Here is a 26,984-nt window from a genome sequence, read left to right as displayed (position 1 = left end):
TCGCTTCCAGTTAAAATACACGTTCATATTATATAAAATTGTTTCTTCCAGTGAAAAAGTCATCTTGTCTGAATCAGGAGAGAAATATGCACTGATCAAGAACCCTTTGCAAGGCGAAACAGCCCTAAATGAATATATGGGTGGATTTTGTTGTGAGAGGACAACATGAGATGAACTTTTTCACTAAAGGAAGTGTTCATATATATTATGGACTTTCTATTTTGGCCGGAAGCAATGGTTTAACATTATTGTGATGTTTTTATCAGCTGTTTGGACTCTCATTCTGACAGCACCTATTCAAATCCATTTTTGAGCAAGTGATGGAATGCTACATTTCTCCAAATCTGATGAAGAAACAAACTCGTCTACATCTTTGATATACTGAGAGTGCATAAAACTGGGCGAAAAACTCCCACAGAATTTCAAGGATGACCCCAAGCTATATCAGTGGCTCTCTATGACTTAGACGAGGAGTGATTGTGTCGATAACCCCGTTAGATAGAGCATGATGTGTTTGGATCGAGAGCTTATTAGGGCGGCACAGTCACCCCGTGTGTGTTCGGGATTGTTTGATGTTGAATTGTTGTCACCAGTCACACAGATAACAGAATTCTGCACATACTTGCAGACTAAAGCCAGCATATAAAACTCAGTCCCCGACTTAAACCTTCTCATACGCATAATTACACAGAATTGTACAGTCACACAATATAATAGTTCAGATGGTGATGTATTAGTAATTACATATTTAAAAGCTTATCTGAACATATTTATTGTCTGTATTCATTGTTATTTATTTACAATATTTTTGTACATTAATGTGCACAAGGCATATACATATACTTTTCATCTGAAGCAAGAACAAGAGTGAGAATACAAGACTTTACAGATGGATACATCATGCTTGGTATGTACAACAAAAAGTACACAAATATTATTATTGTATAAATATTTGTATTAATATTCTAATGTATAGTAGCTGCCTACTTCTGCTATATATAATATTTTGTTTTGTTTTTGTGTGTGTGTTTGTATATATATGTATATATATATAGAGAGAGAGAGCACTTAAATAGAAATTGTACATTGTAAATACAGTATATTCATTTTTGATTTCATAATAGTATTTTGTGTTTTATAATATATAGATTTTTTTGTATAGCACTGATTCTTGAGACATGGGATAAAACATGTCCAGCAATTGTAACTGCTGTTAGGTTTAAAAATAAAAATATTTTCAATTGTAAATGTTATGAGGGATTTATAATAGAATGTAATGTTTAATACAATTATCCCCTTCAATTTAATTTTATAATTATTATATCAAATCTATGACACTTATTGTCTTCTCACTACATCAAAACCTGTGTCCACAGAGAAGGGTTCAATCGTTAAGCAATAAAATGGATAAAAATGGTTTTTTATTATGAAAAAGAGCTTGTTTTATCAAAAGCAACACTTAACATTTCATATTAAAGCAAGGTTGTCTTTCAAGGACACACGTTTCATAAGGTTTCAAAGTTGTGTGTCAACACTGTCAGACATTCATTAAAATTAGTGCTGTTAAAAGTTCAATCGCATCCAAAATAAAAGTTTTTTTTTTTACATTATATATATATATATATAACACTGGATAAAACGTACATAATACAGTTTGTTTGTATTCTGATCATATGTGTTCTGATTATTTTTAGATAATTTGTTCCAATGAGTTCCAATGATATATCAATGTGAACTTAACTTAACGTAACTTAAATGTGAACCTCAAAAAAAAAAAGCTTTATAAACAATAACATACTATTTGTTGTGATTGTTTTAATACAGTAATGGACTGATTCCATGTATTAGTTAAAAGGACAACAAATTCAGGTTTTCATCACCACCATCAGATGAATATTTTGATAATATTTGATTATGATATTTTAGATTTGTTGAGGAATTGTTGGTCACATGTAAAATGTAATCTGTCTTCTAACATGAGAATGTGTTTTGAAATGTTAAAAACATCTTGATTGCTGTAAAGATAAAGTTAAAATTATATTTCACAGTCCAAGGTAAAAAGCACATTTTTATAAAAGCTGGGAGGTTGAATCAAATCATAGCTCAGTAGCTTAGTACATGTAAGATACAAAAATGTAGTTTCATTTGTCTGAGTACAAGGTTTTACTTTTTCAGTATTTCACCCTGTTTTGTCCCACTTCTAAAGAATCAGTGATAGGTTTTTTGAGTAATTTTAATATTTAATATTTTTATTAATTAATTAATTTATTTTTTAATGAGATTTTATGTTTGGTTTATTGAGTATCAGCAGGCAAATACATGTGTATTATTCTCATTGCAGGAATCTTTCTCATGCTTGATTGTATCTATACTTCTGATATTGTGTCTGCCGCTGTCAGCCACATCTCATTTTCCTTCCCAGAATGCAACAGGTACTGAAGTATACTTAGATCCAGTTAGTATTGTTCTGGTTTAGGGAAAAAACGCAAGAACTTTAGAAATGTGTAGCTTCTTGCTTCTATATAGTACAACTGTCAGTTACATACTGTATATAAAGGTCACAGTAAGACATTTGAATTCCATTATTGCATTTTTGTCAACTCTGATATCAAAACTGAATGCCAGGTTTTAAATTTAATATTTAATGGTGTTTTTAGTGTATTTGGGATCTAGTTTCATCCAGGAAGCTTTACGCAGAGCCAGAGAGCTGACAGATGCCGCGTACGCTCACACCAATGACAGGTGAGAGTTTAGTAAAAGTCAAAGCTCATTTGATTTAAGTATCAACCAATCAAGTCAATAAAGGAAATTGAGACCAAAATAGAGCCAAATGCGTCAATAGTTGTCATACAATAAGATTACAGGGGTATCAAATGATTTATTTTCTGTCTTATGTTTACTGTCTGCTCTCTTATTTCTATCAGGGTGAAGACGTCCTTATCAGACGGTTCTGTGCGACCCAGTGATCTGCTGGCCTTGTTCAAACAAACCGGCCCCAAAACCAGAACCCACGTCCGATCTGCTGAGTTTCTGGATAATACTGTAGAGCTGATTAGAGAGATGGTTTACACACACTCCATGGACAAACCTGACCTCACCGGTACACACACACGCACTTGGGTCATTTACAAGTACATGATTTTGAAGTCGTATCAACATCTGATGTGTGCGTTTCAGAGCTTTTAAGTGCAGAAGACATGGAGACCATACTGCAGGTTACAGGCTGTTCCTCAGAGACACTGAGACCCGTGTGTAAATCTGACTGTCTGTCCAAACGTTACCGTACCATCACAGGACACTGCAACAACAGGTGCACTCCATATCAAAATATATCATTGTTCATTCAGTTTCTGTTCTCAGAAAGCATCATATTTTCTTTTATCAATGCTGTTTTTCACTTTTCAGAGAAAACCCTCAATGGGGGGCAGCAAACACCGCTTACGCCCGCTGGCTGTCGCCGGAGTACGAGGACCCTCGAGGGGCCCCCAGGGGCTGGAACCCACAACACACCTACCACAACCACACACTACCACCTGTAAGACTGACTGATGTGATCATAGTTGTGGTTTTGGCTTTTATATAAATGTTATTGATTTTCTTCTTCAATTTGAAATTTAGTGAGCTTTATTAGCCTGAAAAATACATTTACATTCATATTGTTAAAGTGTTTACATATAATGAGATATTGTGCATAATAATACATACTATATACAATGGGAAATGGTGCCAAATTGGTTAAATAAACACATAAAACAACATTACAAATTACATTATTCTTATTGTTATTATTATTAAATTGATTAAAATATAAACAAAACTATTAAAATAATATAATTAATTATTATTAAAAATGTGTAAAATCATTTAATAAAAAAATATTAAAGAATAAATTAACCCTAGCACAACAATAAACAAAATTTTACTCTTAATTTAATTTAAATTATAATCGATAAATTATAATCGATTATGGCCTATTACTGCATCGATGCAGAATCGTCCACGTCCGCAGCATCACTATGTATCATAGACGCGATTAATTTCAACACCCCTGGTAGTTTACTGCATAAAAATTCACTTTTTATATTTTAATATTCTAAAAAGAACCTTCTTCTACTATAAAGAACCTTTTGTAAAATGGAAAGATTCCTTGTTAAAGGTTCTTCATAGAACCATCAATGCCAATAAAAAAAAAAATTAAAAAAACTGAAGATGAAATAAGACCAAATAAGTCTTCCAGATTCAATCAGATCTTATTGTCTCTGTGCAGGTCCGCAGCGTGTCGCAGGAGGTTCTGTACACTCATAATGAGAACATCTCTCTGGACATGTCTCTGTCTCATCTGCTGGTGGAGTGGGGTCAGTGGATCGATCATGACCTGACCTTGACCCCTCAGAGCCCCAGCACAGCGGCCTTTAAGACTGGAGCGGACTGCACACGAACCTGCAGCAGAGACACGCCGTGTTTTCCAATACAGGCGTGTATTACATCCTGATAACAAGGAGTGCCCCCTAATAGCTGACTTAACCGTTGCGCCGGTGTGCTCACTTGCTCTTAAAATACTCAGTCGGTTTTGCTCATACAGATGAGAGTTATACATCTTTTGAATCTGTATAGACTCTACGTTTATTTGTGTGCTCTCAAAATAACATAACAACATTGTGCTTTTGTAAAATAATGAAAGCAAATATGACGCACTTTCTGCCATCTCGGTCTCTGTGAACTTGAATGAATGAGGCATGTATATAGCACTTTATTGTCGATTGCTGTGCACCCAGAGCGCTTTACAATCATATGAGGGGGCTCTCCTCAACCACCACCAGTGTGCAGCATCCACCTGGATGAGTACAACAGTGCCAGTGCACTCACCACACACCAGTTACAGGTAGAGAGGAGAAGAGTCATAGAGCCAATCAAGTGGATGGGGATTATTAGGAGACCATGATTGACAACCAGTGGAGGGAATTTGGCCAGGACAACGGGGAAACACCCCTACTCTTTATGAGAAGTGCCATGGGATTTTTAATAACCAGAGAGAGTCAGAACCTCGATCTAACATCTCATCTGAAAGACGGTGCTTTTTTTTTTAACCGTATAGTGTCCCATCACTATACTGGGGCATTAGGACCCACACAGACCACAGGGTGAGCACCCCCTACTGGTCTTACTAACATATCTTCCAACCAACAACTTAGTTTTCCCAGGAGGTCTCCCATCCAGGTACTAACCAGGCTCAACCCTGCTTAGCTTCAGTGAATAACCAGTATTGGGCTGCAGGGTGATATGGCTGTGGCTTGAAAACTTGAGCACGAAACTCTGAAACTCTGTGTATACTTGCCTTACAGACATGAAAAATAGGTAAATAATAATCTATAGAGAGTGAAATGTCTACTTTCAAATTAAACAATTCAAATGGAAAACAAATATTCTCAAATTATGTAATCCATATTAAACATGCACACAGGCACGTCCCCTACTGTATCTGTGTTTCAGACTTTATCGCATAAGCCAAAACCAATCAAAAATGCTAGTTTATCGATAAAATGTTAATACAGCCTCCTTACTGTTTTTTCTGACACATTCGTAATCATTACTTCTGCCGTTGTGCTGTGCCAAGCTTTATGCCTGTGCTTGAGCATTTATTAGGCTATGTAGGAAATCACTCCAGTTACTCACATAACCTCGGTTACCTGAGATAAGGGAATGAGCGTTGCATAGTCATTTGATGACTGACTGGGGGGGGACTCCTGTTTACACTATTACTGAAGCCTGATTGGTTAACGTTTGTGTAGCTGCACAGACCAATGGTGTTTGAGACCCCCAGAAGGGCAGAGCTGATGGCTATATAAGTCAGCTCGGCGTGCCATCTCATCAGAATTATATGACTGAAGCGACAGCCATCGATTCGCATGCAGTTATAGTATAGCCAGTTATGCAATGCTCGTTCCCTTATCTCAGAGAACCAAGGTTACGTGAGTAAATGAAGCATTCCCTATCTAAAGGTAACTCCTGTTGCGTCATCGTTTGACGACTGCTCAGAGAACTTATCCAGTAGCCCTGTGCTATAAGCAGATGCAAGACTTAGCCTGCTTCGTGAGCTCAGACCAGGAACACTCAGCGAGGGCTCCATAAGCCTTAGCCACAAAGAGACCCGAGAAGGTTCTAAGGTCTACTTCAGATAACTCTCAAGAAAAAGTAAACATTAGGCATATAAGACCCGCCCCTGCAGGGCAGGGATGTCCAAATTGTAGAATCTAATAAAGGTAGACGGCAATGACCAACAGGCCACATAAATCTCCCTAATAGAGATTCTACTGGACCAAGCCCAAGAGGAGGCCATTCCTCTGGTGGAATGGGCCCTCACACCTAAAGGGGATTGCAAGCCAGCTGAGGCATGATCCAGAGCTATAGCATCTACTATCCAATGAGATAGTCTTTGCTTTGTGACAGGCAGCCCTTTAGAGTGACATCCAAAGCACACAAAAAGCTGCTCTAATTGTCTGAAAGACTCTGAGTGCTTAATGTAAACTCGCAATGCCCGGACAGGGCATAACAAGTTGGCACCTTGTTCGCCATCGTTCCAGAGAGGGCAAAATGGGAAATGACCTGGGCTCTAAACAGAGTTGAGAGCACCTTCGGTACAAAACCGCTGCGTGGTTGAAGAATGACTTTACAGTCGTTGGGTCCAAACTCAGGACTGGAAGCACTGACAGACAGGGCTTGCAAGTCCCGTACTCATTTGACTGAAAACTTGCAGAGCAGTGTCATGATTCTTAAGCCAGCTGTTTGAAGCGGCTCTTTAGAGCTCTTAGGACTATAGACAAGTCCCATACTGGCACCGTCCGAGGGCGAGGAGGGTTTAACCGCTAAGAGCCTCTAAGAAATTTAACGATCTAGTCTTTCCTGCCAATTGTCCGGCCAGCCTCAAGAGAATGATTTGCCACGATGGCTGCCACATAGACTTTGAGCGTGAAAGGGGTGTGCCCCTTATCCAGCAGCTCCTGCAAAAAGGTTAACACATGGGACATGTCACATGATACCAGATTTACATCATAACACAAAACACAAATCAAAGATAACAACAACAATTCAACCACAGATAAAACACACAGCTTGTTAAAAGTAGCTTTAAAAAAAGTTCTGGCTGGGGATGCCAAATCTTCCCCTGCGCTTGCCAGAGAATGTTTCTCCTCAGTGGTATTGACCATGGCGCTGCAGATAGCAGCTGGATCATCTCCGGAAACAAGACTTGGTTCCTCTAGAGAGGGGCCACGAGGAGAAGAGAACACTTTGTGTCCCTGACTCGCCTGATAAACTGGGGTAGCAGGGCGATCGGAGGGAAGGCATATAGATGGGTGTTGGGCCAGTCGTGGGCCTGAGCATCCCACTATCTTGAAAAATAGGTTGGGCAGTGATAGCTGTCTTTGGAGGTAAAGAGGTCGACCTCTTACCCTGCCGAAAACTGGCCAGATCAATGAACTGTCTGGAGATATAGCCTCCATTCCCCTGGAGCAACATTGTCCCTTGACAACATATATGCTCCCTGGTCCAGTCTGCCTGGCACATGAACCGCTTGTAGTGAGAGGAGTTCTCTCTGTGCCCAGGGAAGGAGATGTCGAGTCATCCTGTAAAGGGGACGTGACCTGAGGCCACCTTGGCAGTTGATATAGGTTACCACACTAGTGTTGTCTGAGTGGACCAGGACGTGGTGCCCCTTTAAGCCTTTAAGGCTGGCAGGAAGGCTTTTAGGGCCAGCAAACAGCCATCATTTTGAGGCATATGGGTCGACCAGGAGCCGTACGCCGGATTGCCCTCGTACAGAGCACCCCAGCCCGAGCTGGAGGTGAACGAAGGTCTTACAGGTTTGGAACGACATGAGAGTAATTAATGACAGAATTTAAATTTTTGGGTGAACTGTCCCTTTAAAAAACGTGCGATAAGTTGACTAATGCTTAAAATAAACAACTACTAGTCGACCAGAAAAGGCAGCACTAATGAAAACAGATGCCGGATCATACACACTCTCAACATCTGTTCCTTCTTCTTCACGTTCAGATCCCTCTCTCCGATCCTCGCACAGGGACTCAGAGCTGCATGCCATTTTTCCGCTCTGCTCCCAGCTGTACGGTTCCACTCGGTCACCGGGAGCAGCTGAATGCTATAACGGCATTCGTGGATGCCAGCATGGTGTACGGGAGCTCGGATGGGCTCAGCGGGGCCCTCAGAAACCTCTCATCCCCTCTCGGCCTGCTTGCCGTCAACCAGTTCCACTCAGACCAAGGGCTCAGCTTCATGCCCTTCCTGACCCGCACGCAGATGAACCTGGACCCCTGCGGCCCACGAGAGTGGATCGACCCCATCCCGCTATCAGAGACACCGCAAAGACTCAACATATCCATGGGGAACAGATCTTTCTGTTTCCAAGCAGGTTGTAGGCATTTTTCTGAGTATTTTTCAAATATCATTCATTGTGAGTTAACAATGCATTCGCAACACACTTTGCTTCCATAATCATGTAAAATGGGACAAACAACAGAAAAATATAGGCCATCATTTGATGCAGCATAAACTCTAGTACATGTAGTAAACAATGTAAAATTTTTCATATAATCAGTCTGTAATGATACTGATATTACTAGCCATTTTAATTGATTTAAGTTTGTGCTGTTGATTTTCCTCCGTTAATTTTAATGGAAATCAGTGTCCTTTATTAGCCTGACAAAAGCAATTGCATTCTTATTGCTAAAGTGTTTGCATACAATGAGAAATGGTACATACTACAGTAGGTGGCCATCCAAAATGGTGGTTCTACCGCCGCGCGTACCGCCGCCGCCGCCGCAGCCGCAGCGTCTGCAAAGTGCATTGGCAGCTTTTGACCACTGAGTGGGGCTTTAACCACAAGTTTTCAAACAAGCGCATCAAAGCACATTTTCGCAAATAGACATCAGCTTTGCCTCAACGATTTGTTATATTTGACATACATACATTGACATACATACATTTGACATACATACATTGTACATATAATGAGAAATGGTGCAAAATAGAAAAATAAAAGTAAAACAACATTTCAAATTAAGTAAATATCATGTATAAATATTGTTACATTAATAAATAAAATATTAGATAATAAAATAATTACAAAATAATTTTAAAAATTAAATAACATTAAATAATGAAATTAGTTGTAGAGCAACAATACATTTTAATTTTAAGTGTAGGTATATAAGTATAATCTTCTCTGTTTATGTGAAGCACCACTGTAGTCATAAATCATAGCATCAATGGGATGAATAAAGCTTTAAACTTAAAAAAAAAAAAAACGCTGTGACAAGTGGTGCAAAATTAAACTAAAAACAATATTTCAAATTAATTAAATATTTATTAAAAATTTAATCATTGATTAATTCAGTTAACTGTAGAGCAACAATACATTTTATTTTATTTTATTTGAAATATAGTGTTAATATTGCTGAATTGCTGATTTTTTTTTTCATGTTGATTTTAAGGGTATTAAAGCTAAAACACCCTATACAATTTTTTTGTAAATAATTCACTATTTGTGTCATTTTATTCAAAAGGCCTTCACTCTGATGCTTTCTGATTTAAACTGGCCAGTTAATGAGCTGTTTTTGTGTGTGTGTGTCTCAGGTGACTCTCGGGCCAATGAGCACTTGGGTATGATTGCTTTGCACACGCTCTTTCTGAGAGAACACAACCGAATGGCTGAGGAGCTTCACAAGCTCAACCCACACTGGAGTCCGGACACGCTGTACCAGGAGGCCAGAAAAATACTGGGCGCAGTCCACCAGGTGAGAAGATAAAACCTGAAAAAACGTAATAAAACGTTACTTCATTTATGCATGTCTCTGACTTGCTGAATTTTGTTTGGATCTTGACATGGGATCACTACTTGCCCCGTGTCCTGGGACGCAGTGCTAACCTGGCCCTCATGCCCCCATACAAAGGTTACGACCCCGCGGCTGACCCCAGCATCTCCAACATTTTCTCCACTGCTGCCTTTCGGTTTGCACATGTAACCGTGCATCCGGTTGTGAACCGCCTCGGACCTGATTACCGGTTGAGCCCTGAGCACCCGGCTCTGCCGTTACACCACTCTTTGTTTGCATCCTGGAGAGTCGTGCTAGAGGGTTTGTTTCACACACACACACACACACACACACACACACACACACACACACACACACACACACACACACACACACACACACACACACACACACACACTAACAGGGTTAGTTCACCCAAAAATTTAAATTAGCCCATGAATTACTCACCCTCAAGGCATCCTAGGTGAATATGACTTTCTTCTTTCAGATGAATCCACTTGGAGTTATATTAAAAATTCTCTTTGATCTTCCAAGCTGTTTAATGGCAGTCAGTGGGTGTTGCAGTGCTTCAGTCCAAAAGAAGTGAAATAAAGCGCATCTATCCATAATAAAAAGTGCCTCACACAGCTCCGGGGGGTGAACAAAGACCTCCTGTAGCAAATCGATGCATTTTTGTAAGAAAAATAACCATATTTTAAACAATTTTGTCCCAAATATCACAGGTTTAAATGTGATTTTCAACAGTTCAGTAAATAAGAAGTTGATATTGTGTTATATTCTTTTCATCATTTCATTAATAATAATAATAATAATAATAATAATAATAATAATAATAATAATAATAATATTAATAATAATGATAATAAAAATAAAAACATTAAAGGGATAGTTCACCCAAAAAATTCAAATTCTGTCATCATTTACTCACCCTCATGTCGTTTCAAACCTTTCTTTTGTGTAACATAAAAGAAGGTATTTTGTACTCAACTGCATGATGTTATGATGCATAATGAATGTTCTTGTGTGCAGGTGGCATTGATCCTGTGCTGCGTGGTTTGCTGTTGTCCCCGGCTAAACTGCAGACAGCAGATCAGATGATGGTGGAGGAGCTGACTGAGAGGCTCTTCCAGGCTCAGGGAGGGCTGCCGCTCGACCTGGCGGCATTAAACCTGCAGAGGGGACGAGATCATGGCCTACAAGGTGCCAGTCAGCAGCCTGTCATTAGTTAAGCATAATTAGCTGATCCGCTGTCTACTGCCTAACATATGCAACTGCCTTCTAAGGGAGCATCCTAACTGAAATGGAATTTCATAAGTGAGGGATTTGAAATACTGAAGCACATAAGGGACTCAACTAACGGTTGCAGCTGATTGTGATATGCTGGTAACATAATGACGCAACACTCCACTAAGCATAATATGTCTTTTTTTTTATTTAAATGGGCTGCTACATTTGTTTGTGCAACTTTTTTGCGCAACAGAAATCAAGTTTTCTCAGCTAGAAGCACCTGTATTCACATGCTTGCGTTGAGTATTTATCAGGTCTGTTTAGATGCAAAATACAGAATACATGAAATATAGGATAAAATGTTTTTTTTTTTTAATCAGTATGTGACTTAAAACACTATAAAATAGCACTACTCACAAGATTTAGCTTAACTGATTCAAGTAGATTTGGGAAAATACTAGTACTCTAACAATCTTAAATATACAGAAATATTTTCTAGAATAGTTAATTTTCATTAGATTCAACTTTTTGTTTCAGTATTGATTTATATACATTTATTGGATTAAATATGTTTTATTATATTTATTTAAAAAAATCAAATTTATATGTTTATTAATGCAGCTATTAATTTTAAAGTTTTTTTTTCTTTATAGGTAAAGATTCAGTTACAACTTATTATAACTCCTGACATGTTTACAATAGAAAAAAGTATAAAGTGTACAAATTACAGCTGACATAAAAATGACGTAATATAAATATACAGATATTTATTTATTTATTTGCTTACTTACAGTCTTATTTCATACTTGTAAGCTATTTTTTTTTTCAATTTATGTTTATGAAGGCAGCTCACTAATTTTTTTGTTTTATAAAAACATACAGTGTTTCATATTTGTGCTTCATTAGGAAAGATTCAATTACAACTTATTAAAGCTCCTGTCATGTTTAAACTTAAAAAAACAAAAAACAAAAAAAAAAAAAACAATAACTTAAGTGACTTAAGAAGATAAATATGCAAATTATTAATAAATTAATTTGCTTGCTTGTTTGCATACTTTGGTCTTATTAAAAAAAAGTAGTAAAAATAAATCAATAATTAAGTTTCCTAACGTTATCTGTCTCCTTATTAAGAATGATTTACTAATTGTTTGCTAATTGTATTTCCTAATATTGTACTAATTTTTCTTACACTAAATCTTATCTTAACCTGAAAATGTCACACTAGGCTTTTATATCAAACTAAAAATATTACAATATATTTTTTTTAATTTCAAAGCATGGATTTTATTTGTTGTCTACACTATAATTTAAACCATTTAATAACACTTTTCTAATTATTTTGTACTAATTTCACTAACATAGCTTAATTAGAGTATATTGTGCTAGACTTTTATTTTGCCCTGTGTTATTTATTTCATTATCTCTGCAGGTTACAGTGCCTGGCGAGAGCTCTGCGGTCTCTCCACACCTGTGAATGAGTCTGGTTTAGCAGGCATTCTGGGTAATGGAGTTCTGGCCAGGAAGCTGCTGCATCTCTATGGAACAGCTAAGAACATAGATGTGTGGGTTGGGGCCATTTCAGAGCCGGCTCTGCCCGGGGGCCGCGTGGGGCCGCTGCTGGCCTGCCTGATCGCCAAACAATTCGAAGTGCTCCGAGACGGTGACAGGTAATGTGATATTCCACTTCCTGTAGGGTCAATGTTGAGCTGTCAGTTGGGTGTATTATGAAGTACACAATTAAATGTGGTTTAGGTTCTGGTGGCAGAATGAAGGTGTGTTCAGCTCAGCTCAGAGAGACGCGCTGCGCACCACATCTCTGTCCCGCATCATCTGTGACAACACAAACATCCGGCTGGTGCCATTTGACCCCTTCGCACACACACTCCATCCAGACGACCTGCTGCCCTGTGCACACATCGGCCACATGAACCTCTCAGCGTGGAGAGAACCTGACACCGGTATTAGCGACCGAAAAAGTGAAAACAATCAAACGATCCTTTTATTTGACGTGTGTTATTCATATTCTGCCAATATTTGGGTCTCATTTTCAACCCGGTCTGTGGCGCGGTCCCGCGCTTGAGTCTGGGTTTCTCTGTTTTGTGTGAATCTACGGTGATCTATCAGTGTCCTACTGGATACCTGCTTCAGGGAGCCACACAAATCACCTGTGACCCCAACACCCAGCAGTGGACCCCACAACCGCCCACCTGCCACGGTTCAGTTCAATTAAACATTGAACTTAATGTTACAGCAAATATTACATAGTAAATGTAAAATAACATTAAATATTAAATTAAATAGTACAATTTAATTATACAGTATTACACAGTTAATATTAAATATAAATAAATATTCAAAACCAATTAAATGTAAGTATTTTTCAAAGTAAATTTGGAAATTGACTGATCCATCTGACACCAAATTTATTAAAACAATGTTGTTTTTTTTGTTATATCAGTGTTTTATTGGTTGTTTTGAAATATTTGTGTAAATTAAAGTTAAATTAAATTAAATATTTAGTTTTATTAAATATTACATTATACACACCAAATATTACATTAAAAGTTGCATGTAAAATAACATAACAAATATGAAATTTAATAGTAAATATTAATTAAACAATATTAAACAATTAATATTCAAATCAAACTAAATTAAATATTAGTGTTGTCAAACGATTAATTGCATCCAAAATAAAAGTTTTTGTTTACATAATATATGTGTGTGTGTGCTTTGTATATTAATTATGTTTATGTATGTATACAAACACATGCATGTATATATTTAAAAAAATATGTGTGTACATTATTCTTATATATAAAATATATATAAGAATACGTACACACATCTTATATATTATATATATAAAATATAAGAATGTATATGTTATATGTATACATATGCAAATATTTTCAAAATATATGCTGTATGTGTGTGTATTTATATATATAATAAATATACACAGTATACACATATAATATTTTAAACAAAAACTTTTATTTTGGATGCGATTAATCATTTGACAGCACTATTAAATATTAAACTTGAGTGATCCACCTGACACCCAATTTATTAAAACATTGAACATTTGGACATTCATGTAAATTTTAAACTAAATATTAAATATAAAATATTACATTAAATATTAAAAGATTAAGTATTAAATTTACTAAAGTAAAAATGAGTAAATGTTAATAATAAAATGTTAAAAAATTGATATTAAATATTAAATAAATGTAACAATTTAATAGTAAATAAAAAATAAAGTATAGAACTACGCTTTTATCGTTTATTTTAAATATTAATGAATGTTCCACTCATTTCTTTTGGACATTTGGACATTAATGGACACTCTTTAAATTAAAATTACATATAAATAACTTATTAAATATTAAATGAAATGGTAAATATTAATGATAAAATAATAAACAATTAAATATTAAATAAAATAAATATTTATTTAATATAAATATAATTTAGAAACTGACATCCATCTGACACACAATTAATGAAAAGTTTTTTTGTTGTTGATAATTTCAGATATTGATGAATGTTCTGCTCATGCGTCCGTCTGCCCTCCACACCTGCAGTGCTTGAACACACCTGGAGGTCACACCTGCACCGGTGAGCAGCGGTTTTCTTCAATCCATGGCATATTAATCACATAAATGAGCTTTTATTTGTTGCATATGCAGAACCTGCAGCTCCGCCCCTTCCCGCCTCCTCCATTGTTGCGTCAGTGATGTCAGTCCTAGGGGGCGTGGCTTTGATAGTGCTCTTCCTCGCCTGCTACCAAAGGTGTGTTAAAAACAAAATCTCCACTTCAAGCTGTTGTTTATCTGAGTACATGTATAAAACATGTACTTTCTCACAGATTTATCCTTCGGAAAGCCGAGCCGGTGAGGGCAGAATGCTGTCAGAGAAGAAGCTGAAATGGATTCAAGGGGAAACTGGCTTGGAAAATGTGCAGATTTGGCCCCAGTTGGTCTGTGTTCACATGTTCAATATCCCAGTTTCATAACCACAGTCTGATTTCACAACCTGAAACACCGTTTGAATGAAACGTGTGTGAACATGAATGGAAGCATTTTTAACATTTCTCCCAGTGTTCTCGCCCTTTTTCTGGGCCCTCCCTCATGTGACGTCACGTCAGCTGATGTACAAACACTTGCTTTAATGCACACTTTTTAGCCTTGTTGTTAATAGGTCAGTAAGATCTTTTTTTTTTTTGATCAAAAGTGACAGTAAAGACATTTATAATGTTACAAAAGGTTTCTATTAGAAATAAATGCTGTTCTTTTGAACTTTTTGTTCATCAAAGAATCCTAAAACAAAAACTTTTCCACAAAAATATGAACTGTTTTAAAAACTGACGTTCAGAAATGTTTCATGAGCAGCAAATCTGCAAATCAGAGTGATTTCTGAAGATCATGTGACACTGAAAACTGGAGTAATGATGCTGAAAATTCAGCTTTGCATCACAGTAATAAATTACATTTTAAACAATATTCAAATAACAAACAGTTATTTTAAATCAAAATAATATTTACTGTTTTCAACTGCATTTGTCATCAAATAAATGCAACCCTGATCAGCAGAAGAGACAAAAAATCTTTCCAACCCCAAAATTTTGAACGGTAGTGTAAATCTTTGTAGCATAATATTAATATTTGTTCATTGACATTTTTTAAAATTTTGACTCTTGTGCTAACTTCTGTTTTGCTGATGTTAATTAGGAGCCGCATGTTCCTATATATGATGAATTTAATCTCGCCCAATAGAATCCAAGATTGTGCTGACATCATGCATATATGTATTATACATTTAAATAAGATTAGACATTGACACATTGTTAAATAATTATGATTTTAAGCATCATACACTACTGAAACTGTCCTGAAATGTCAGACCAAATGAGTGTTTTTACAGGATTTTCTCATAAAATCATTATATATATATATATATTTCACTTGTATGGAAATATATAACTGACCAGTATGTGTTTGTACATTCATACATAAACTATAATGAATAAAGCACACGGTTCTTACGTTAAGCTAGATAGTTATTTTTGGAAAAAGTATTCATTATACACAAGACAAAACGGAGTCACACATTTAAATTCTGAAGATGCTTTTAATGGAGTTTAAAGGTCATTTTAACAAGATGAGGCAACAGACCTGAGGGGAGACGCCAAATTTAATGTGTCACGAATGAAAACAATGCTGACAAAATATATTTCCAAAACATTTCCAGTTAAAAAACGAGACAAAACAGAAAATACAACCTACTGAAAGCATGTTTTCACACATATCAAATTAAATATGACAGTCCACCACAAGTGAGTTCTACACTGTAAACACTGTATTCGTGCCGTAAGACAGCGATTGTCAATCATGCAACAGTTATAATCTAGAATACGGAGTGTGATGCATCATGGTACAAGTACCATAACTTGTGTACGATGGTTAAGCATCCATAACATAAGTGCTGCTGCATGCAGGAGCGTCAGTAACAGACTCACACGCCACTTTTCTGCATAGAAAAGATCTCTGGAGGATTGTCCATTCAAAGCTGTAAACCGTTAACGTGCACAGAAATCACTGATACACAAGCGCCGTAGTGGTGTATGCATTGCACATGATGGTGCAGTAGTTCTAGCACTGCTTTAGAACACCAGAACGGATTCTGTTGTTGGAATTAATATAATTATGAGTTTCCAACTAGCATAAGCATTCAGTCTGCGTCAAACTGGTAGTGAATTGTTGTTAAAAGATTTGAGGAACATACAGGACGTTGGAATATCATCCTTTTTATGTTCCAACAAGAGCGAAAACAACATAAGACTTCTTCATATACAAGCCAATTATTATACTATCTTTCTAGAATTAAAAAAACAACAACTCAATGTCTGTTGATATTTTTCTGAACTGAGGAACACTAGATGAGCTGAAAACATTCGAGGGTTCAAGCTATGAACTCTGCCGTCACGTGTTTAATGGATGACTCTGAATTTTCAGCTTTGCAAATGGCAAGTTAAATGTCGGTTTGGAAGCATTTTTCTGCCACGTGTTGTGTTTATATCTCACAATTCAATTGCAATTCTGAGAAAAAATTTTTTTGGAGACAAACACTCAAATGTGAGAAGTAAATAGCAATTTTGAAAAGCAAAGTCAAAATTGTGGGATATAAACTTGAAAACTGCAAGACAAAATTGAGAAGTGTGAGGTTTATTGTGTGGCAAAAACAGAAAAATAGAATTCTGAGAGAAATTCAGAATTTTGAGATATATTGGAATTCTGAGGGGGAAGAAGTCTGAATGATGAGAAAAAAAGTCAGAAGTGTGAGATAGAAACTTTTAAAAAAGTCTAAATGAGTCTGCACATGTCAGAGACTTTTTACCGGTAAATGGGAAAAACGTCCTGTTGTTGACTTCTTGAAATAAGAACGTCTTGTAAACATTTACCTCAGTGTTAATAGTGTGGCACATTTACTGCATTCAGTCTTTCCCAAAGCCAGAACAACACAGAGCCTGTGGAGAGTGAAAGTGTTATCCGTGGACTCTTCTGTAGTGCTTCCCTGAATACATCCAGGAATATGGAGCTGGAAAACCCCAGCATGGGAGTGTTTGAGTGAACGTTGAGATGACTGTGCTGTATTTGTGTTTGTGTGCTGGTTCTCTAGCTCTCCTCCGTCAGAAAGTATCCCAGTTTGGCCACACTCATCTCTCTCCGCAGACGCGTCACTTCCCAAAACATCTGCTGGACTGCAACCGCAGGAAATTTACAATTACTTTCTTCTGACATACATATTAATATAAAATAAAAATAATAATACATACATATACATATATATATATATATATATATATATATATATATATTAAAACACTTAAATATTGTATATAAAATTAATATTATATATATCAATTTAAATATAAAATACATATGTAAGTGTGTGTGTGTGTGTGTGTGTGTGTGTGTGTGAGACCCTGGACCACAAATCCAGTCATAAGGGTCAATTTTTTTAATAATCTGAAAGCTGAATAAATTTCCATTGATGTATGGTTTGTTAGGAGGATAATATTTGGCTGAGATACAACTATTTGAAAATCTGGAATCTGTGGGTGCAGAAAAATAAAAAAAAATATTGAGAAAATCACATTTAAAGTTGTCCAAATAGAGCAATGCATATTACTAATCAAAACTTAAGTTTTGATATATTTATGGTAGGAAATTAACAAAATATCTTCATGGAACATCATAGAAAAACCATATACAATGTATTGTTGGCTATTGCTACAAATAAACCTGTGCTACCTCTGACTGGTTTTGTGCTCCAAGGTCATATATACAACTAATACAAATATTTACTTATTAAAAATATAATATTTTAATATATATTACATATGTAATATATTTATATATATATATATATATATATATATATAAATAGAAAATAGATTGTTTTTATTCGTATATATTTAAATTGTGAATAAAATACACAAAATATATAAATATACATTAATATAAATAAAGTAATATGTAAAGTAATATATATATATATATATATATATATATATATATATATATATATATATATATATATATATATATATATATTTTCACTTGCAATTTTATATCAAATTTTAATATATATTGAATATATTTTTATTAATAAATTAGATGATTTTATAATCCTAGATATTGATTTTGTGAACAACAACTAGTCCTAAACAATCATCCATAAACAGTCAAACTGAATTCTAGGAGACTAGTATACAGTTGATCTACTCACCGTCCTGTCTGACGAGGCCCTGCTGGATGTACCTGATGTAAGTGAAGAAATTACACACGGCTGTGATCTGTGAGGAGAGAACGCTGTTCATTAACCCCGTCCTGAAATAAGCATCTGAGAACTGATTATTAAAAGTGCTTATGAAGAATGAGAGAGTATAGACACGTACTCGTGCTCTGCTAGATGGAGAAATATAGTAGTAATTCTCTTTATCTCCCAGTTTGATACGATGCCGGCAGGGGCGGGACATGCCACTCAGCGCACATTTACTGTGTAGAGAGAAACGAGAACTCTGGTCAATAGAGCTGTCAATCAAATTACTGAACACTCTTAACAGCCAATAAGATACAAGCCCAGCAAGGAACAAACACACAGAAAACCTGTTCTCCAGTTGTGTGAAACTAATTACTTTGAGCATGAACCTTACACAAAATTATAAATTAAATATATAATAAATAATAAATATTATATAAATTATACAAAGTGAGATGCAAATTGCAAGAAATAAAAAAATAAATAAATAAAAATAAAATAAAATAATTGAATTATGTGTTAAAAAATCAATTATAAAAATATATTTAAAATAGTGCTTTCAAACAATTAATCACAAAAACATTTATTTTGGATGCGATTAATCGCAATTAATTGTTTGACAGCACTAATTTAAAATGATTTAAATTAAAATAATGATTCTCCGGACAGAAAAGAATACGATGTGTTAGTGTAAACAGGATTTCATGCACATTTGGTTCTTGCATTGACTTACGTTTCTATGGGTGTCCGGCAACCGCTGTGAAAACAACCCCAAATCAAACAGTGATTAAAGTGTGATTAAAGTGTGACTTCCCAGATCAAAGTGCAATCGGTCTGATTCATGTGTATTTGTTGCCCCCAATGCAGGCAGAATTAAAGAGCGTCCCGCACGCTTCATGCCGAATCAAAGGCGTTTAACTTTAATCTGGATTTATCAAAAGCAGAAGCCAGGTGAAGCACCCTAAGAGCTGTTGGTGTGGCTGCTATGATGGGATTAAATTAAATTATTTAATTTATATATAATCAGGTATTTTATTTTATATTTTATATATTTTAAGGAACAAATAAATTAACAGAAAGAAAAGAACTGGCAAAATATCTGTTCCATTACACCTGATGTTTTATTTTTTTCTTAGGTAGCTAGTTGTTTAGTTAACTTTAACTAACTTGCTAAAAAATGCAAAGTGCATCATCATTTGCATTCTGTCAAATTTGAAAAAAAAAAATGCAACAATGCTCACATAACTTCATTATTTGCTTTCAAGTCATTTTTTTATTTTTCAGTTTGAGTTTTTAATTGGATTTGTCATTATATAAATAAAAGATATGTAAAGCACATTATTGGAAGAAGTAAATCAGCATTTTTATGAGTAAAAAGAGAACAAATTGATACACATGCATGATTCTTCATGATTCCTTGAATTCGTCTGATTAGCCAAAAGCGTGAAAGAAAGTGACTGATGTGTTTTGTTTATATGGATTTATCCATCATGACTTACTTGGGTCCTCCCCTTTCGAGGGCTTTGACCGTGTGCAGAGTCGACATGGCGATGGGCTCGATGGTGAGGGAGTTGTTCTCCACTGCGCACTGGACCGACTCAGACAACTGGAGGAAAAGCACAGGAGAACGTCAGAGAGAGAAAACAGACGATCAGAGGAAGACGTGTGTGCTCACACACCTCAGAGCAGGTGAATGAGAGACATGGCCCGATATCTTCCCTGTACACCCTGCTGATGAACGCTGAGGAGCGATCCAGACTGGGCGCCTCCTTCCACGAGAGGAACTCTGCGAACAACACCGAGTCCAACTAGATGAAAGAGAGAGAGAGTTCAGTTTATCCTGCTTAAAGGGATAGTTCGCCCAAAAATAAAAATTACCCCCTGATTTACTCACACTCAAGGCATCCTAGCTGCATATGACTTTCTTCTTTCAGACGAATGCAATCGGAGTTATATTTAAAAACATCCTGGCCCTTTCAAGCTTTTTAATGGAAGTGAATGGGTGTTGTTTTTCAACAGTCCAAAAGAAGTCCAATAAAGTGCATCCATCCATAATAAAAAGTGGCTCACATGGCTCCTGTAGTGAATCAATGTGTTTTTGTAAGAAAAAAATTATATATTTAAAACGTTATAAACACTTTTCTCTCACTTCCACTAACTTAGGCCACAAAACACCAGTCATGAATTAGAAGTACAAAACAAGGATTTGTAAAGAAAAATGTCAGAGGATTTCGATACAAGCCAAGACTGGGTTTCCTTTGCTAAAGTAAAGAACTTTGCTTCCTTTGCTCCTGTAAACAAATGTTGGTTCTTGCGAGACTAGCGTATCTCACTGGAGCTAACGCCATGCCCACATGTGAACGCGCGTACGACAGTTAGTGGCAGCTACAGATTACTGTATATAAAACTGTAAATATGGATATTTTTCTTACAAAAACGCATCGATTCGCTTCAGGAGGCCTTTATTCACCCCCCAGAGACATTTGAGGAACATTTTATTATGGATGGATGCGCTTCATTGGACTTCTTTTGGACTGTTGAAAAATAACACCCATTCACTGCCATTATAAAGCTTGGATGAGCCAGAACATTTTTTAATATAACTCCAATTGGATTTGTCTGAAAAAAGAAAGTCCTATACACCTAAGATGGCTTGAGGGTGAGTAAATTATGGGGTAATTTTCAGTTTTGGGTGAACTATCCCTTTAACCACTCAATTAATTAATGGTACTTTCATAAGTCATTTCTTTTTCTTAAATGTGTTGATTGCTATTTTGTTTTGTTTCCCAGCGGAAAAAGTGTAAAACTAGCCAAGGTGGTTTGCTGGTGTAACCTAGGCACCACACTAGTGTTATTTTAGTAGTATTTATATATAGTATTTATTCATCTTTTTAATTAGCCTTTATTTTTACAGTTTCTTTCTTTTTAGTATTTATTAATATGCATTATTAATATATTTTTAGTAATTGTTATTATTATATGTAAAACTTTTTAATTATTTGTACTATTTATTAATATATTTTAATAATAATTAAATATGTAAATATATACAATTATTATATAAAATATGAATATACTTATATCTTTAGTATTTATTAACATATCTAAAACTATTTGATTCTTTTTAGAATTTAGTCATTTTTTGAGTTAGTTTTTATTTTTATATTTTCATTATTTTTATATTTATTAATATATTTTATTAACAACATTATTTTAATATGTATTGTATTATCTCCAAAAATATAATATAATTTCTTATAATAATAATATAATATATAATTGTTTTAGTATTTATTAATGTTTTGAATTAGCTTTTTTATATTTAGATTTTTTTTGTATATATTCATATATTTTTATTAACATCACTGATTTATTAACATGTTTATACTTTATAAATATTTCATTATTTTACAGTATTTATTCGTATTTTGAATTAGCATTAGAGTTTCTTAATATTTGAAGCTATTTAGCTGTAATTTATTTTAATTTTAGTAATTTCAGTACTTCGATAAACTTCAATAAAACTTCCTTCAGTTAGTTGCCAAGACAGCATTTCTCATTTTCATTTCAGTTATTAATTTCATCTAATATTTTATTTATTTCAGATTTATTTAAATTAACAAAAACTATTTTTATTACTTTTAGTTAACGATAACACCACCACGCTGATCAGACCAGCTAAACCACCTTAAACCAGGATAGACCAGCAAACCACCTTAGGCTGGATTAAGTTTCTTTTTCAAAGCAACAAAGCAAAATAAATTAAGTTCTATTTCGGAACCCTTTGTACCCTGTTGCCATGGAGACCTGCCAGGGTTGAGGCACAGGTCACACAGAGCAGCTGACCAGGAATCAGACACACAGTATCAGAGAGAGGAGAACAGGAACTGCACAGATCAGAGAAAGACAGACCCATGAGGAGGTGCAGAGGAGGAGGAAATCAGAGGAAGAACAGCAGGAAGTCAGTGATCAAACCCTCATCATGCAGCTACAGACTAAAACTAGTCCCTAGAAGCCCGTGCTCTTTTCCAGGAGTGTGTTTGCACCTCTTTGTCCTCCCGGTCTGACGCTACATCTGTCGGCGTGGGCTCCGTTTGCAGCTGTAGGGCACCGCTGGCGCTCTTGTTGCGCGTGTGGCCCCCGGGACGGGACGAGGCCCGACTGGAGCCCGGCGAAAGCAGCTGAGGATGGAGCTGGCGGTTCGGGGAGGAGGGCGTAGAGGTCAACACCAGGGTTTTCAGAGCAGAGACCTCCGCCTGCAGGACGTCAATCTGAGAAGACAGACGTAGTTTGAGATTAAAGAGCCTGAAGTGAGCAGAGAGTGAGACAGAAAGAGTGAGACTGCACCTTGCCCTGAGCCTCCTTCAGCTGCTTCTCAGCTGCTGCTTGTTTCACGTTGGCCTCTCGCACCATCTTATGGGCCTCCTAGAAATGAGAGATGAACGCACACAGGTTGGAGACATGAAATACTTTTGGGAAACAGACATGTCCTGTGTCTGACATGCTAAACTTCATCAAAAATTATTTTGAATAGCATTTTGCTAATGTTTTTATAGTTATTATGCATGCAGCATTTTTAGCCAATTTTACAGGAATGGTGAGACTACATGGAACATTTTTTAAAATTTTTAAATTAAAATAAAAATAAAATTACAATTATAAATAAATATGATTCATTATTAATTATAAAATATTTTTAAATGTATTACAAAATTTAATTTTATTAAATTGTAAAATGTTTTTAAATGTAATATTAATTGTAAGACTATATTAAATATTTTTTAAAAATTACAAATATAATTAGAAATTAAAAATAAAATTACAATTATAAATAAAATTCATTATTAATTATATTATTATATATTATAATTATATGAATATATTAATTATAAAATATTTTTATATTTAATAATTAAATTATATTAAATTGTAGATTTTTTTTTATAATTTAACATTAATTGTGAGGCTCCATAAATCAACAAACAAACAAATAAATAAATATTATAAATAAATAATTCATTATTACTAAATGTATATAATTATGTTAATAAATTAATTATTATAAAAAATATTTTCTAATTTATTACAATGTTCAATCATATTAAATTGTTAATTTGTTTTATAATAAAAATGTATTTGTCACCACAACATTATTTAAAATTAGCTGCTAGAGGTAAAATTATTACTAAAAATATTAAGAAACAGTGGCACAGTTTGATGACCAAAGATACAATCCCTTGTATAAATTTTAAGCTAAAATGTAATATAATGTAAATTTTCATGGCACATGTGTCAGTCTCCCTGGGCGCCGCAGAATAAATGTCTGCCCACTGCTCCGGGTGTGTGTTCACGGTGTGTGTGTGTTCACTGCTGTGTGTGTGCACTTTGGATGGATTAAATGCAGAGCACGAATTCTGAGTATGCGTCACCATACTTGGCTGTATGTTACGTCACTTTCACTCTTTACACTGATACACAATAGTCTTTGTTCACTGTCAATCTACTGTCAGTGATGATGTCACATTAGTCCCGCCCACCTCAAACAGACTGGCGGTCAATTCCTCCAATTCCTGCTCCAGCTGATTCCTGACATGAGACAGTCTGACACACTCCTCGTCTTTCAACTTCAGCTCCTGAAAACACAGACGAGAGTCTATGACGCATATTTGAATAGAACCGATTTGAATAGGAGAGCCTGTTAAATAAACAGCAGTCTACCCAAAAATGAAAATTTGCTGAAAAACACACAGCTTTTCGTTTCACCAGATGTTAACTGATGGACTGGAGTGCTGAGGATTACTCATGATGTTTTTATCAGCTGTTTGGACTCTCATTCTGACGGCACCCATTCACTGCAGAGCATCCATTGGTGAGCAAGTGATGCAACGCTACATTTCTCCAAAACTGATGAAGAAAAACTCATCTTGGATGGCCTGAGGGTGAGTACATTTCAGCAAATTTTCATTTCTGGGTGAACTATTCCTTTAAAGAACCAAAGCACTGATCTGAAGAACCTACAAGGAAGCCTCAAGAACCTTTTACACTGAAAAATGGTTCTTGGCGCAGAATAGAATAGAACAGAATAGACTATGTGGCACCTTTTGTGCAGCATCCAGCTGCTCTCGGAGGAATTCTGTTCCCTTCTCCTTGATCTCCAGAGAGGAGCTCCGCAGACGGGACATGTTGTACGTCTCTCGTCTGTGTGCTCCCGCCTCCTCCTCCGGGGGCATCTTCTCCCGCTGCCCCCCATCACCCCCCAGCCCCGGCCTCAGATCCGGCTCCAGGTCTACCAACCTGCAAGATTCACCAGCTCCATATCAAAAATCCTCAAGGAACATGTTCAGGATGCACACTGGACATTAATTATATTACACTTAAATCATGAAACGATAGATCCCACTGTGCTGTTGCCAGTGTTGGGGAGTAACTAGTTACATGCAACTAAAATCTAATTACAAAATAAATGTAAATGTAATCAGTGTAATCAGAAAAATGTGTAATTAAATTACAGTTACTTATGAAAATGTTAATGGCTACAAAGGGGGTTACATTTGAATATTTTCTCACACACACACACAGATTAAATTACAGTGACTGCTCTAAAATATGAGACACCAATGTTTCAGGAGTTTAGGACACATGCTTAATTGATAACTGTTTTATTTCCTATTTGGGTTTATGTACATGCTTTATTAAAGATCTGATTTGAAAAACAGTATCTAGTTATTAAACTATTTCTTGTTAACTGTTATGATTTTAAATCAGTAGTCTATTTAACCTCAGAATGATTTCAAAGAGGTGCTAAAGTCTGATTTTGTGGTAGCTGTGCTTTAAAATTAAATGATTATAATCTTAAGTGATGAAGGTTTCAGAAAGTCTGTCAGGAATCAGTGTCCAGTACTGCTTTAAATGTTACAAAATGACTAATAGATGAGAACACTGGTTAAAATTTAGAAACGTAATCAAAAAGTAATCAGTCACTTTAATAAAGTAACTGAAATAGTTACACTACTTACTACATTTTAAACTGGGTAACTTGTAATCTGTGAAGTAACCCTCCCAACACTGCCAACAGGAGTCTAAGAAAATCCAAACAAGGACCATTTCCAAATTCCTTTTAGAAGAATAATCTAGTCGTGAAAACATAACGCCACACCCTCCTTTATATAGTCTGACAAAGCAGTTAATGATTTCGTACTGACTGAGCTTCAGGGCGGTTTATGTAACTCTGGGCTCCGCGGTACTCGCGGCATTTTCCGTCTGCGCTCCCCGCCCTCCCCCTCACCGCGCCCGGCTACAGGACTCACCGCGACCCGCGGTCACCGCACACCCAGTAATAATGTTACAATCTAACAAAGATACAGTGTTACAAAGTTGCAGCTCCGCTTTCCCGAAATGAACAGAGATAAGCAGTAGGAAAAATACCAGTAGATCTCGCTGAAGTGTTCCGAACCCGACTGAGATCTAATCCAGATAAACACTCCGGGATCCGGATCCGCAGGAGACGTCCGTGATGTTTTGTTTTGGGTCGGAAAGTTTTGGCAGACTTTCCTCTGAGATTGAACAGGAAAAATGTCCAGCTGTCAATCACAGGTCACATGACCAAGCGGAGGCACCAGGAATCACGTGATACGCCTCAGACAAATAGTTCAGTGTAACTATTCTATTCTGTACGTTATTTATGATTATTATGTTATTTGTTTCTGGTGTGTTATGTTTGCTCCGTTCTGTGATTTTGTGTATGTTATTTTTATGTTACATTGTTTGCTCAGTTTTAGTATGTTTCCATCCATGGTTCTGTTATGTTGCTTATATAATTTTATGTACTATGTTATTTTTGTTCTGTTGTTTTGTATGCTATGTTATGTTATGTATTGTTCGTTTAATTCTGATATGTTATGTTTGTTCCATTGTGTTATGTTGTGTTATGTTTTTTATGTTTTATAATGTGTGTTCTTGTTGTTTTGCGTTTTATATATTGTTTGTTCAGGTCTAGTATTTTTCATTCTGTTATTTTGCATAATATGTTATGTTACATTAAACTGTTTGTTCAGTTCTAGAATGTTATGTTTTGTATGT

The 26,984-nt window shown here is 35.7% G+C and overlaps 2 protein-coding genes across 3 annotated transcripts; one reads left to right on the top strand and one right to left on the bottom strand.

Moving 5' to 3' along the window:
- The first annotated feature begins 280 nt into the window (after positions 1-280).
- Positions 281-15,299, top strand: epx (eosinophil peroxidase). The gene is made up of 17 exons (XM_042753272.1): positions 281-907; positions 2,342-2,432; positions 2,658-2,742; positions 2,925-3,100; positions 3,178-3,310; positions 3,406-3,535; positions 4,268-4,474; positions 8,053-8,425; positions 9,649-9,809; positions 9,890-10,148; positions 10,878-11,048; positions 12,505-12,742; positions 12,828-13,033; positions 13,126-13,290; positions 14,616-14,699; positions 14,771-14,873; positions 14,950-15,299. Exons 1-17 carry the CDS (start codon positions 890-892, stop codon positions 15,005-15,007), a joined length of 2,658 nt encoding a protein of 885 aa, XP_042609206.1. The 5' UTR covers positions 281-889; the 3' UTR covers positions 15,008-15,299.
- An 898-nt stretch (positions 15,300-16,197) lies between these two features.
- On the bottom strand, positions 16,198-26,501 carry rab3il1 (RAB3A interacting protein (rabin3)-like 1). Of its 2 annotated transcripts, XM_019112940.2 has the most exons (11): positions 26,331-26,501; positions 25,004-25,199; positions 24,443-24,538; positions 23,253-23,330; positions 22,952-23,176; positions 20,585-20,713; positions 20,405-20,511; positions 19,639-19,662; positions 19,042-19,141; positions 18,873-18,939; positions 16,198-17,841 (listed from the first exon to the last, which is right to left on the bottom strand). In XM_019112940.2, exons 2-11 carry the CDS (start codon positions 25,133-25,135, stop codon positions 17,756-17,758), a joined length of 1,044 nt encoding a protein of 347 aa, XP_018968485.1. In that variant the 5' UTR covers positions 25,136-25,199; positions 26,331-26,501; the 3' UTR covers positions 16,198-17,755. The 2 variants fall into 2 exon arrangements, with proteins under 2 accessions (XP_018968485.1, XP_042608696.1); XM_042752762.1 differs by lacking the exon at positions 19,639-19,662 and having other exon boundaries at positions 26,331-26,500.
- Positions 26,502-26,984: the final 483 nt, after the last annotated feature.

This window comes from Cyprinus carpio, chromosome B25 (assembly GCF_018340385.1).
Source record: "Cyprinus carpio isolate SPL01 chromosome B25, ASM1834038v1, whole genome shotgun sequence".
NCBI classification, from domain to species: Eukaryota; Metazoa; Chordata; class Actinopteri; order Cypriniformes; family Cyprinidae; genus Cyprinus; species Cyprinus carpio.
The sequence above is the reverse complement of the archived record's forward strand: the minus strand, read 5'-3'. Positions and strand labels throughout refer to the sequence as shown.